Consider the following 13570-nt stretch of genomic DNA (forward strand, 5'->3'; position numbering starts at 1 on the left):
CATCTTAACACTCTAAAATTCAAGTCTGGGGCATTTTTATATTTAATCATTTATAATTATGTCTAAACCACTCCATAAACAAAATATGTCCATTTCTTGATCCTACCCTATTAGCACCTTAAGTATAATTGGTAGAAACATGTAAGTGAAATTCATAAAATTGATATGTGAAGAACCATCTTTAATTCAGATCAATGTAAGGCTAACCTACAAAATTAACATTGACTATAGTACACTTTATAGAATGATAACTTGCCCAATATAAAATAATATTGCCTGCATCAAATTCTTCATACAGTTAATTGACTTGGTTATTGTCTTCATATCCCTTTAAAGGGCATGATCAAAAGTAACAGTGTATAGAAACATTCTGTTTGCACAATCTATCTTGGTCTGTTTCTGTTCATGATTCATCTGGATCTATGCACCTTACAATATGCTACAGTTTGTTTCAGTGCACTTCTATACATCACAAAATCTCATCCTCCTGAGTTTTATTTAGACTGCTGAAAATGAGATGGAGTGTTGACAGAACTACTAATTTCTGAAATGACAGACCACCGATGAATTTTATTTTTAAAGGTTTGTCTCATCCTTGTTATTATTAGAGATTCAACTAGCCCAATTATTGTATTGACCTATGCAAATTTAAATACATTAAGAGCATTTTAAGGATCATTTAATTTTCCACTCTGCAGACAGGTTAATAACCCAAGGTGACCATTATTCTTGAGGGCAACTATTTTTCAAACGATATCTATCACCAAGCATAAGTATTTTTCACATATAAGTTAGCAATTAAGCTTTCTTCAGATTATGTCTCAAATATCAATTATATACTCTGCAGTGATTTGAAAATGCATGCACACGTCTCTGTGTTCTGTTAGGCCAAAAAATAGTTTGAGGTGAGTTATGTAGCAAGTTTGAGCATTAAAGCAACAGCATGTTATTCTTGTGACCAGTACTCACCACAAGATTTGAAATTAATCTAACAGAGTCACTAGTCATCTTCATGGAGTGAAAAAAAAAATCTAAAAACCCTATGCCAAATTATGGGGTTGAATAAACTTTGTCTACTAAGCAGAAGTCCATATTGCCAATGCCTACTCATGTACCTGACTTGCACAAATGGAGAGGATTTCAGTTGTTTGTTGCCTTCCCCATCAAATACTTACAAATATCACATTCAGACAGAAATCTCAGAGATAAGACATGACAAGAAATACCAAGGATTAAGTTACATAGTTCAGTGGAAACACTGACCCTGAAGGAGTTACTTCTTTGCTGAATGCCTGTCTATACACACTGTAAACCTTAGATAAACAAATGATAACTATCTTCTAGAGGTGTAAGAGGAGCACTCCTTTCTAATGACATTTGGATTTGGTCAGTTTGTTAGTAATTGACTGTTAACTACTAATTTATGATGCATCATCTATGCAATCTATCCTAAGAGCCCCTTAGTCATCATTCTCTCTTAGTGATAGGAAACAGGAAATCTATAAAGTTTGTAAGTGGGACAACAGCCAGGAACTCTCCTTAGTAATAACCTATTATCCATAGTAAATAAAGGTGTTGCTGTAACATCCCCCAAAAGTTTATAAAACCAATAAAAGACATTTCTTACATTGATTTTTGGCATTTCACAAATTATATTTTTCCTGGATTATTTAATTGGCTCATGAAGTTTGGCCCTCAGATCTCCAATAACCCTAATCATCCAGTTCACTTTCTACATCAAACTGGACAGTCTAAGAGCCAGCCAGATACAAAACCAGACACTTGCTGAAATAATCCAAAAGATGGGGTTTAAATGACAGATTATGCATAGAAGCCCATATAATTGTGAATGCTACTGAAAAGCATTTTCAACCAAGAAACAAAACCAGCAGAGGAAAAAGGAAATAAAGGTTTAAAAAGACGAAAACAAACAGGGCACAACTCTTAATAGTCTCTAGGAGGAGTTTATGTCCAGTTGTTCATTCAGAATTAGTGTCCCTATTCTGCCACTCATGCGGCGAAGTGCATACTGGAAAGTAGAGCAAATGTGGAATTAAGTCCTAAATAGGAACAGAACGAGACAAGCTGGGCAAGAAAGCGGGGGAGCAGGAAGAAGAGTACTGTCAACTCATGCAATCTGATTGTGGTATTTGCTGTTTTGGACACTGTTTTGTTAGCAACGAGTGAAGCTGAATGCAGGATAAGTTGAACAAGTAGAATTTTATTAGATTCCATGCATGCTCTGTCTACATAGCTGTGTTTCTTCTAGCCTAACTCCATTAGTTTCTCAGTTCCCCTGCTGTCTCACCCATAACAGTTCCTCTAGGGAACATGGGCCCTCTGGCTCTGGCCCAGGCCTACACTTAAAATTTAGATCAAGCTAACTATGTTGTTTAGGGGTGTGTAAAAATTCACACCCTCAGCGCCACAATTAAGTTGACCCACCCACTGGTGTAGACACAGCCAGGTCAACGGAAGAATTCTTCCATAGACCTAGTTACCACTGCTTGGGGTGGTGGATTACCTACATTGACAGAAAAGCTCCTTCTGTCACTGTAGGAAGTATCTACACTACGGCGCTACAATGGCATAGCTATAGAGCTACAGCTGTGCCACTGTAGTGCTTATAGTGTAGACATAGCCTCTAGTTCCACTGATCATGATTCAGCCACAGGTCACGTAGTCTTGTGATTACATACAAATTTCAAATTTAATTTAAGGAACATATATCACCACTTTAATATATCTGGTTCAAGTACTAATGGAAAACGTGTCATGAAAGAGCATATTGGCTACATATTTTGACTGAGAAAGAGATATTTTAATTTAATGTGACACTGAGGAAGATCACTTCGTCATGAAAGAGCAATTTAGAAGAGCACTCATAGTATCTTACCAATAAATAATGGTATTTTTCCTATACTAAGAAAGAATTCAATTTCAACAGGGACAGGAGAAAATGTAGACAAATTGGAGGGCGTTCAGAGTAGTGCGCAAAGCAAAGGGGTTTAGGGATCATCTTATATATTAGTTGGCTAAACAACAGCTAAGGAGAGTTGAGGGTGGGTAAAGATAACTGTTTATATATATTTTTAAAGCATTACTTATTTAGGGAGGAATAAGAAGTTCTAAGTAGAGTAATCAGATTACAAAGAAAAAAATGCGACAACTATAGGAAAATCTTCATTGACAACAAGCTCTATTAGATTGTAGTCCTAAGAAAGGTGTGGAAGCCACATCACCTAAGACATTTAAAACTAGACATGATAAAAACACAAGAAAATATGCTTTAGAGAGCAATCCAGTAATGTCAGAGGTGGTGGGGGGTGTTGAGTGGTCTTATAGGTGCTTTCCAGCTCTAACAGCTGCTGAGCGCTTCTCATTCCACTACATGTCAGCTTAACTCATTGACCAAAGTTAAGGGTGTTAAGTCATTATTAGCCTAGCACAGGATGAAAAGCTGCTACAATCCTGTGGTGAGTCACTTCTGAAACTTCAATACATCCTGAAGGCTGCTGATTCTTGATCTGATAAGTGGCAAATTCAACAAATGCAATACGTTGACCTTATTTAACACAGCCATGGTATGTTTCTGGAAAAAAATTATTCAGAAAATGAGTGGATACTGCAGAAATATGTACATTCATCACATGTACTCTATTATGTTGTTTTGTAGTCAGAAGATAGTCATGCTGTTCTGTGTAATTATTCCACATCAGAAAGGATAGGCCAGTCATTACAACACATCCTCTGTTATAAAACTCTTGATTTACACAAGTGCATGTGAGATCAGAAACTAGTGGTTACAAATTGGAGAAAGCACAGAATTACTTTATTATGGGTGAGACAAGGTCATTGAGGTAATATCTTTTATTGGACCAACTTCTGTTAGTGAGAGCAACAAGCTTTTGAGCTTACAGAGCTCTTCTTCAGGTTTTATTATGGGTGTAATTCTAATGGAGATTTACTAGTATTCAAGTTTTGCTAGTTATATTTTACATGAATATAATGCCAAATCTCTGTGGTTCTGTGCAAAGAGTGTAGGGGCAGGATTTGGGATAGCATGCTGGTTGTAGGCCAATGGCAGAAATAGAGAATCTTCCACTACACAAATTTCCAGTTCTCTGCTTCATTGCAGAGAATTGTAAGGGATACAAAAGGCTAATTCTTCCAGTGGGATGAAGACACCTCAATAGGGCCACATCCACAGCCTGGTATTCATCCCTCTTCACCACTTGCACAACTACCCAGCCGAGTTGTGCAAGATGGACACTGGCATGATGATTTTGAATAGGGAAAAAAAGTAATCTCTGGAGATGCTTCTTGGATGTGTAATAACAAACTCCATAGAATATCAAGTGCCTGTAGGTTGTATATTAGGATAATCCAGGAGAAAAAAATCTTAAACCCATTTTAGTGGATAATACTATAAACTACCTGGGATAGTGAAGTCTTTTTGTAATCTTCTCTGTATTCTGTGGCTGATGTGGGTTTCCTGAATGGAAACCATCAAAAGATAAAAAAAAAAATCAAATAAACTGGCAACAACTAGATCCACTATCAAAATTATAAAACACATGGAAGAAAGATGAAGGAGCCATTTTACTAATTCAGAATAAGGAGTAGGACAAAAACTGCCCCTGGACTACTAGAAGTTGGAAGCAATGCCAGATGTGGCTGGAAAAGTAGTTTCCCCCATATTTGCAATACAGCTTTAGATTTTATGTATGACCATAATATTTTGATAATTTGGGCATTCTCAATGTTTCTTCCAAATAAATATCTACTGATGCATTATATGTTTTATCCTGGGTGATGTCAAACCCTCTAATATGATCTATTTAATATTATCAGCAGCACTGCTGGCTTTTTCATGCTTGCAGTGGGAACTTAGAGCTGGAACACTCAGAACTTTGTGGAGCTCTCAGATTATCAGGTTTATGAATGACTTTAAATATTACACTGTATTTCATGGTTTTTAATATTGTGTTGGCAAAATAAAAATTAAAAGCAGAATTGGGTCATATTGTGAGATAATTACGTAGCCAGAATCGGGGGCAATTGGCACATCCTGGTGGTGAGAGTCACAAACTCCCTCTTGATCCCTTTAGTGCTCATGGGAGGGATTAAACTGCTCTGAGCCTATAACCATTCCAGCAGTACATACTACCTGACAGTCTGGAGCAGCGTTGTCACCCAGTCCATTGGGGCTGGTGGGAATGGAACTTTAGTTCCACCCATCCATATGAAAGGGAACATTACAATTCTACAGAGCCTGCTTCCCTTCTGTGCTGCTACCCATGATGCATGTAGCCAACACAAGGATATAAGGGGGTGGTTGTGTCCCCTTATAGCCCTGTGCCAGCACAGTAGCCAGGCTACAATTTGCCCAAAAATGAAAACTGTCTAAACAACTACTAAATCAGTTACAAGCTACTAACATCTTGTGAAATGCTGAATACCCTCAGATCCCTTGACTTCCATGTGAATTGAGGATCCTCAACTTGCAGAATTGACCTCTCAATAAATAAGGTGTCCCATTCACTGAATGACAGGAACTCCAGCTTCTTTCACTAAAGTGGAAACCAGTTCCTGCAAGAGCGTGAGAACTGCTGAAGGCAAAAAGGGTTAATCATCAAAAAAGTTATTGATGGAAAAGAGTAAGAGCAGGAAGGGGTCAGTGTGCTGTTCTCAAAGGAAGAAATAATAGTAAACCAGTATCATTTTAACTGACGCTGTTGTTTTTTACAGAACATTTGAAATCTTTTTGGTCTTTAAAGACAATCTATAGTAATTTAGACTCTGCTGGATTTGTAAATATTTTTATCACAGGTTTTGCCTATGTAGACCCTTGCACCAGATACTGAAATGACTTGCTAGCAGTGCTGGGTATTCTTAAGTACTAATCCTAGTTAGGAAGACATATGCAGCTCAATTTTCACATCAATCCGAAGTATTATAGATTTCTTTTCCTTCATTTTACTCCCCACCTTTTTCCATAATTTTTGGTGTCACATTCAGAACAATCCCTTACAGCGATGGATAAAGTAAAAGTCCCACAAACCAATTAGTGGCTGATTATTGGTGTGCCGACTCAATGGCACACAATTAACAACATTTTTTTCTCCTTCCATCAGGATAACTGTTCTAAAAAGCAACCTTCTTGTTTGCTGTATGGAATACGAAACTCAGCTAACTATGCCTGCTGTTATTCCTAACCTAAAGATCAAGTCATGATCCTTTACAGCAAATTTTGCAGAAGAGTCTGCAAAGTCACTGGCTTGGTACCATGCCTAAAGTTTCTACATAATGCTCTCTAAATTAACTGACAAGAAACTTTGTTAATGCAGATTTAAAACTTGCCCAGTGGTGCCTCCTGCTCTTCCAGAAAATTGAGTTCAGCTCTGATAACCAGGAAATAAAGACTTAAGGTATGTGCTACCTCCACAATGCAACCTTAACTCTGCCCCATGGAGCTGGCAATAGCCATTGGGAATGGTTCAGTATAGCTACTGTCATAAGTTGACATGAAGAAACAAAGGGTACGTCTATACTTACCCACTGGTTCGGCGGCAAGCAATCGATTTTCTGGGATCGATTTATCGTGTCTTGTCTAGATGCGATAAATCGATCCCGGAAGTGCTCGCCGTCGACGCTGGTAATCCTGCTCCACGAGAGGAGTAGGCGGAGTTGACGGGGGAGCCTGCCTGCCGCGTGTGGACCTGCGGTAAGTACCTTTAAGTACGAACTAAGATATTTCGACTTCAGCTGAAGTTGCGTATCTTAGTTCGAACTGGGGGCTTAGTGTGGACCAGCCCAAAGAGAATGTGCCATTGTTTGCACTGTGTTTGAAAGATATGAATTCCAGTATGTATCTGCATGCTCTCCAGCTTTGTTCACGTTAGGCCGAGTTGTACTGAAAGTTAGAGGGATTAGTTAGAGCAGGCGGGAAAAACAATAACAGAAAATGTGGAAATAGCAGAAGTGCTAAATGACTTTTTGGTTTCAGTTTTCACCAAAAAGATTAGTAGCGACTAGATGTCTAACATAGTGAATCCCATTGAAAATGAGGTAGGATCAGAGGCTAAAATAGGGAAAGAACAAGTTAAAAGTTACTTAAACAAGTTAAATGTCTTCAAGTCATCAGGGCCTGATGAAATACATCCTAGAATACTCAAGGAGCTGACTAAGGAGATATCTGAGCCATAAGCGATTATCTTTGAAAAGTCATGGAAAATGGGAGAGATTCCAGAGGATTGAAAAAGCACAAATATAGTGCCAATCTATAAAAAGGGAAATAATGACAACCGAGAGAATTACAAACCAGTCAGCTTAACTTCAGTACCCAGAAAGATAATGGAGCAAATAATTAAGCAATCAATTTGCAAACATCTATAAGGTGATAAGTAACAGGTAGCATGGATTTGTCAAGAACAAATCTGTCATACCAATCTAATAGCTTTTTTTGAGTCTTGTAGATTAGGGGGAAGCGGTAGATGTGGTATATCTTGACTTTAGTAAGGCTTTTGATACTGTCTCATACAGGGCCGGCTTTAGGCCGATTCGGCTGAATTGGGCCCCGCGCTAAGAGGGCCCTGCGCCGCAGCTCTCCACCCTGCCCCCAGCTCACTTCCCCCTCCTCCCCTCCCCTGAATGCTCTGTCCCCTGCTCCTCCCCCTCCCCTGCTTCCCGCGAATCAGAGGTTCGCGGGAAGTCTGAAAAGAAGCAGGGGTGGGCAGGCAGCACCAGATAACCCAGGGTGGTGGGGGGTGCGAGAAGAGCTCCGGGGAGGCACGGCCTAGTCTGGCCCCGGTTCCGGCCGAGTTCGCCCGCCCCCAGGAATCGGGCCCCGCTCTTGCTAAAGCTGGCCCTGGTCTCATAAACAAACTAGAGAAATAAACCTAGACAGAACTACTATAAAGTGGGTGCATAACTGGTTAGAAAACCAGTGGTTATCAGTGGTTTACAATCAAGCTACAAGGGCATATCAAGTGGGGTCCTGCAGGGATCGGTTCTGGGTCTGGTTCTATTCAATATCTTCATCAATGATTTCGATAACGGCATAGAGAATACACTTTTAAAGTTTGCAGACTATACCAAACTGGGAGGGGTTTCTAGTGCTTTGGAGGACAGGATTAAAATTCAAAATGTTCTGGACAAATTGGAGAAATGGTCTGAAGTAAATAGGATGAAATTCAATAAGGACAAATGCAAAGTACTCCATTTAGCAAGGAACAATCAGTTGCACACATACAAAATGGGAAATGACTTGCCTAGGAAAGAGTACTGTGGAAAGAGATCTGGGGGTCATAGTGGATCACAGGCTAAATATGAATCAGCAGGAGTGTTGTAAGCAAGACACAGGAAGTAATTCTTCCGATCTACTATGCACTGATTAGGCCTCAACTGGAGTATTATGTCCAGTTCAGGGCACCACGTTACAGGAAAGATGTGGACAAATTGGAGAAAGTCCAGAGAAGAGCAACAACAATTATAAAAGGTCTAGAAAACATGACGTACGAGGGAAGATTGAAACAATTGGGTTTGTTTAGTCTGGAGAAGAGACAACTAAAAGGGGGGGGACATGATAACAGTTTTCAAGTACATAAAGGTTGTTACAAGGAAGAGGGAGAAAAATTGTTCTCCTGAACCTCTGAGGACAGGACAAGAAGCAATGGGCTTAAATTACAGGTTTAAAGGCTGGTTTAGGGTGGACATTAGGAAAAACTTCCTAACTGTCAGGGTAGTTAAGCACTAGAATAAATTGCCTAGGGACATTGTGGAATCTCCATCATTGGAGATTTTTAAGAGCAGGTTAGACAAACACCTGTCAGGGATGGTCTAGTTATTACATAGTCCTGCCATGAGTGCAGGGGACTGGACTAGATGATCTCAAGAGGTCACCTTCAGTCCTACGATTCTATGATATGAGGAGAGATGCATATGTTCCTTGAGACATCAAGTATGTCTCATTTCAGTGCTGAGTTCTGCAGGTTGTATCAGTAGTGATGACAGGAGTAATCCTATCATAGGGATTGTCAGCAGCCTGGTGAAGGGACTGTACCATTTAGCAAGCCTGGAGTGATTTGCAAGGAGTAGACTCAGTATGAGCACAGACCAGGTGTAGATAGCTCCACTTTGCTACTCCTGACTTAAACCCAAGCTTTGCCTTAGCAAAGAGAAGATGTTAAGAATTTGTCCTACAGTGCTCCTGTACACTGTTCCCTTAGTGTTCTGCAGCATCTACAAAGGCTGAGTGCAAGTATGTGTGTTAAAGGCATGTTGGAGCATTGCTCAAGGAGGGCAGACTTAAGACTGTGTTGTGGAGATGGTGTGTATTTTAGCTGTGTATTTCCTGGTTTTCAGAGGTTTGAATTCAGTTAGACTCAATGTTTTGGAAGGGCACTAGGCACTCCCTGGACACCTTTATCTCTGTGTTAAAGTATTTTGTCAGTGAATTTCCTAGGTCTTTTAAAAAAAATCAAAAAAACAAAAAAGAGTTGTTGTTTTTGTAGGAGATAGTGTTAAATTAGGGAAGTGTAGTTACCATGTGGGTTTGCAGGTGGAACTAAGGATAAGTTAAAGATGCTACATAGTTTATAAATCATCTTCCCCCCTCCTGTACTCTTTCCTGTAGTCGAATGGTGATAATGGTTGTGGTTTTTGAGTGTGGAGTTGTTGACAGGGAAGGGAGAGTAAACATGGATTATTTCACAATATTTTGAAAGTTTTATTTCATGTAAGTTACAGTAACTTTAAGTATGTGAGAGGAGACCAGTGTCAGTCTCTTCTTCTCAAATCACCTTGCCCCACCATCCTCCAAAGCAGATAAATCCACCCCCATCCAATATCTCCAGGTCCTCCTCCCTTTCCTGACCCTAAGTCTGCAGCTACAGCTTACTCTGAGCAGTATAGGAGCATCAAAGAGGTGGGAAGTGGCCCAGTCATCTCAATTAGACGTTCTTAGCTAAATGAGAATACCCAGTTGAGATTAATACAACCTCGAAACAAAAGTTCTGAAAGGTGTGCACTGATTCACTCATCTCATTGGCGACCAAGAGTCCTGTGGAACCTTATAGACTAACAGATGTATTGGAGCATAAGCTTTCGTGGGTGAATATGCTTGCGTCTGACGAAGTGGGTATTCACCCACGAAAGCTTATGCTCCAATACGTCTGTTAGTTTATAAGGTGTCACAGGACTCTGTCGCTTTTTACAGATCCAGACTAACATGGCTACCCCTCTGATACTTGTCATCTCATTGGGTGTTCTTATCTCCCTTCCCTTGGTTCCAGTGCTAGTGGCCAAACACCATGCACTGAGTAGGCCTGTTCTCAACTCCTCACCCAGTTTCAGCACAGTATGCTTGGTGAATGCCTTGAGCATGTTCTCAACTCCCAAATATGATTTCAGTGCTGCATACAGCGCCAGGCACTGAACATCCCCATTCCATTTCTCACCCCAGTGTCGTCATTGTATGCCTCTGCAATGGATCTACCGTGTCTATTTTCAGCTCTCGACTCACTCTCAGCAGTGTGTGCTCATGCCACGCACTGAACTTGCTTCATCACTTTTCCCGTCATGGTCTCAGCACTGTGGGAACATATAATGAAGCAGGGAGAGAAATGCAGAGGGGGATAATAGAGATCTAGAGTTTGGGGAAAGACTGAAGCCTTCCTAGATCCCGCACTGCACAACTCTGACCTTCCTTCCTTTCTTCCTCGCATTCTCCTGTGCTGCTCTGCAACCACCCTTTCCCCCTAGGAACAGCTGCATCAAAGAGAAGGGTGAACCTGGAGCCCTTTCCCCACTGCTGAAGTCAGCATGGGAAGGGAGGGAGTTCTGGGTTATTTCACTGATCAGGGAGCAATGGAGGAAAGGGGAGCCACTGACCCCCCTTCCTCAGCCTGGTGGAGATGCAACAGGGAGGAACTGTGGTGGGTAGAGGGTATCTGTAGGGGAGAGAGGGAGGGGGAGGAGGGCACAGATGGTTCCACTTCCCTTCCGAAGAGGAAGGTGCCCAATTTTTCCTCCTTATAGTTCTGGTGTCCATGTTTCTGAGCTCCTAGACAGCAAAAATCCTTAATCACTGAGGAACCAAAGCAAAACTACATTTTTCTTCATCAGAACTCTAGTCATTGAACTGGGTTTTCAAAAACATCGTGTTTAGATGATCTCTTGTACTAATAAGAGTCATTGTGTAGGGTGCGTGCTGGCAGCTCAGTAGCTATGGCAGAGCACAGCCCTAAGGATGAAGGTTAGCAGAGGAGCAGAGCCACCACCCTATACTTTCCCAACCTCACACCTCCTGCACTGCTCTAGTACACCCGCATTCCTCCCCCTCCCCGCTGCTCCAAAATCACCACTACACCCAATATTCCCTAGGTCAGGACCAAAAAAGGTGATAAGAATCTGAAAATGTTATGAGCAGCTCATGTTAGGGGACCTGTCTATCAGAAACAACAAATGAGCCAACAATTTGCTTTCCTTTGATAACACTCAGTTCCATTGTTCAAGAAACCCGTGAAGAGTATGAGTTATGATTACATTACCCTAACTGATTACTATAGTCCTTCATCTTCCCTCTATTTAATTAATGCTGATTTCCTTGACAATACTTCTAAAGTAAAATCAGAATCTGCATGTGGATTTTAGAATACTTTAAAATGTCACTCTTAAACCAGATAGCTTGGTTTCAGGGCAAAACTTCCAAAATGCACCCCTGCAGAACGCAGGCAAAAGGGCGGGGAACATGCATAACATATTCTCTCAAAGCTACCGCTGGTAGAGCTCAAATTCATGGTGCATGGGTGCAACTCATGTTCAATGAGCAGTGATAGTCACCCTGAGCCACCTAATTACTGAGATACCACATTGCCTGCAAACCTTCTGGCTTCCACAGAGCCCTAATCTTGCTGTACACACACACATTTCACTTTTTGTAGGTGTGACAAAGTGGGAATGGTCATAATGTTTTCACTGAATACTGTGTGGTTGCCTCAGTTTCCCCTATGCATTTCTTAAGTATCTAGGTGGTAGGATAAGGGGGTGTGATTGTTGCAGAGCCCGAGAGGGCCAGTGTGATGGTGTCTGCACAGATAATGGCCGACACGCTGTCTCCTGGCAACTGATGGCCTGGGCCCCTCCTCTGCAAAGGTGCCAACTGAAGGTGTTGGAGAACAAAGGGATCAGGTGACCTCCTGGCCCGGGAAAGAGACAAAGGCCAGGGGAGGGACTGGGGAGTTTCAGTTTGGAGCTGGCTGGGGAAACGGAGGGAGCGCCCCAGGGGTCTAGCTCCCTGCCCCCCAAGATGGACCTGACTGAGAGGGTCCTGTTGTCTGTACCTACAAGCTCTGTTTTGGACTGTGTTCCTGTCATTTAATAAACCTTCTGTTTTACTGAGAGTCATGGTGAATCGGAGGAAGTGGGGGGTGCAGAGCCCTGACTCCCTCATACTCCGTGACAGTAGGCACTTCAGTTGGCATGTGCTGACCTGGAGTTACAAACTTTACCCTTAAAACCTTTTTCAATATTGCTTCCCCAAGGGGACAGTGGGTACCATGAACTGGTTGAGATAAATCCCAAGCACCTGAGGTCAGTTTGGGAAGAATCAGCACCATAGTTTGAGCCTGAGGTGTACACAAAAAGAGTTAGAAGAACCAGGTGATTTTGTGAAATGTTTTTTTAGGTGGACTCTCAGGAGATCCTGGCTCAAATGACCACAAATTTGGACCACTAACACAACCAATCACCCTCAAGAGGCACAGCATAGAACTTACAATAGTCAACCTTTCAACAGAAAGTGATGCTCAACCTTATATGGAGATATACCTATCTCATAGAGCTGGAAGGGACCCTGAAAGGTCATCGAGTCCAGCCCCCTGCCTTCACTAGCAGGACCAAGTACTGATTTTGCCCCAGATCCCTAAGTGGCCCCATCAAGGATGGAACTCATAACCCTGAGTTTAGCAGGCAAATACTCAAACCACTGAGCTATCCCTCCCCCAACCTTAACTAGAGCAGAGGTGGCACTTCTCTATAACACACATAATTCATGTAACAGATTGGGAAGATCTGTGATCAATACTCAACATTCATGAAATATCAAAGTACAGATAATTTAATATTTATTGACGTTATTGGTGTCAGCAGGGCTGTCACAGTAATTCACAAATTGACATCGGCAAACAGTGCTCCTTACATGTAGTGAACCTCATTACAATACCTTACAGCACACCTTCCAATGATCAGAACATTTAATAATAAAATAAGGTTTCAAAGATTTTCCTTTTGCAGCTTATTTGCAACTGATAAAACTGTAACTGATAAAAAGGTGAGTCCCATTCTATACAGTATGCAGAGCAGATGTCATCAAAACAGAGATTTATTTTGTGCCATACCTGTGATAATAGAGGCAGGGATTTGAACAAAAAGTCATTATCTGAAATTTATTGAGAAAAGATACTTTGCATTTACCTTTGGTATTCCAGAAGTGTCAAGCCAGGCCCGGATGATATTTTCAACAGATAGCCCGTACCTTTAAAATAAAATTAAACTTGTTTCATGGAAC

General features: G+C 41.2%; 1 protein-coding gene across 4 annotated transcripts in view; it reads right to left on the reverse strand.

Moving 5' to 3' along the window:
* AOPEP (aminopeptidase O (putative)) overlaps positions 1–13570 on the reverse strand; it is a 368640-nt gene that overhangs the window by 154047 nt on the left and 201023 nt on the right. For all 4 annotated transcript variants that reach the window (XM_034773788.1, XM_034773786.1, XM_034773787.1 and 1 more), the window contains one exon: positions 13477–13537. In XM_034773788.1, the coding sequence (XP_034629679.1) occupies positions 13477–13537 (61 nt within the window). The remainder of the gene's footprint in view (positions 1–13476; positions 13538–13570) is intronic.

Source organism: Trachemys scripta, chromosome 6 (genome assembly GCF_013100865.1).
Source record: "Trachemys scripta elegans isolate TJP31775 chromosome 6, CAS_Tse_1.0, whole genome shotgun sequence".
NCBI lineage: Eukaryota > Metazoa > Chordata > Testudines > Emydidae > Trachemys > Trachemys scripta.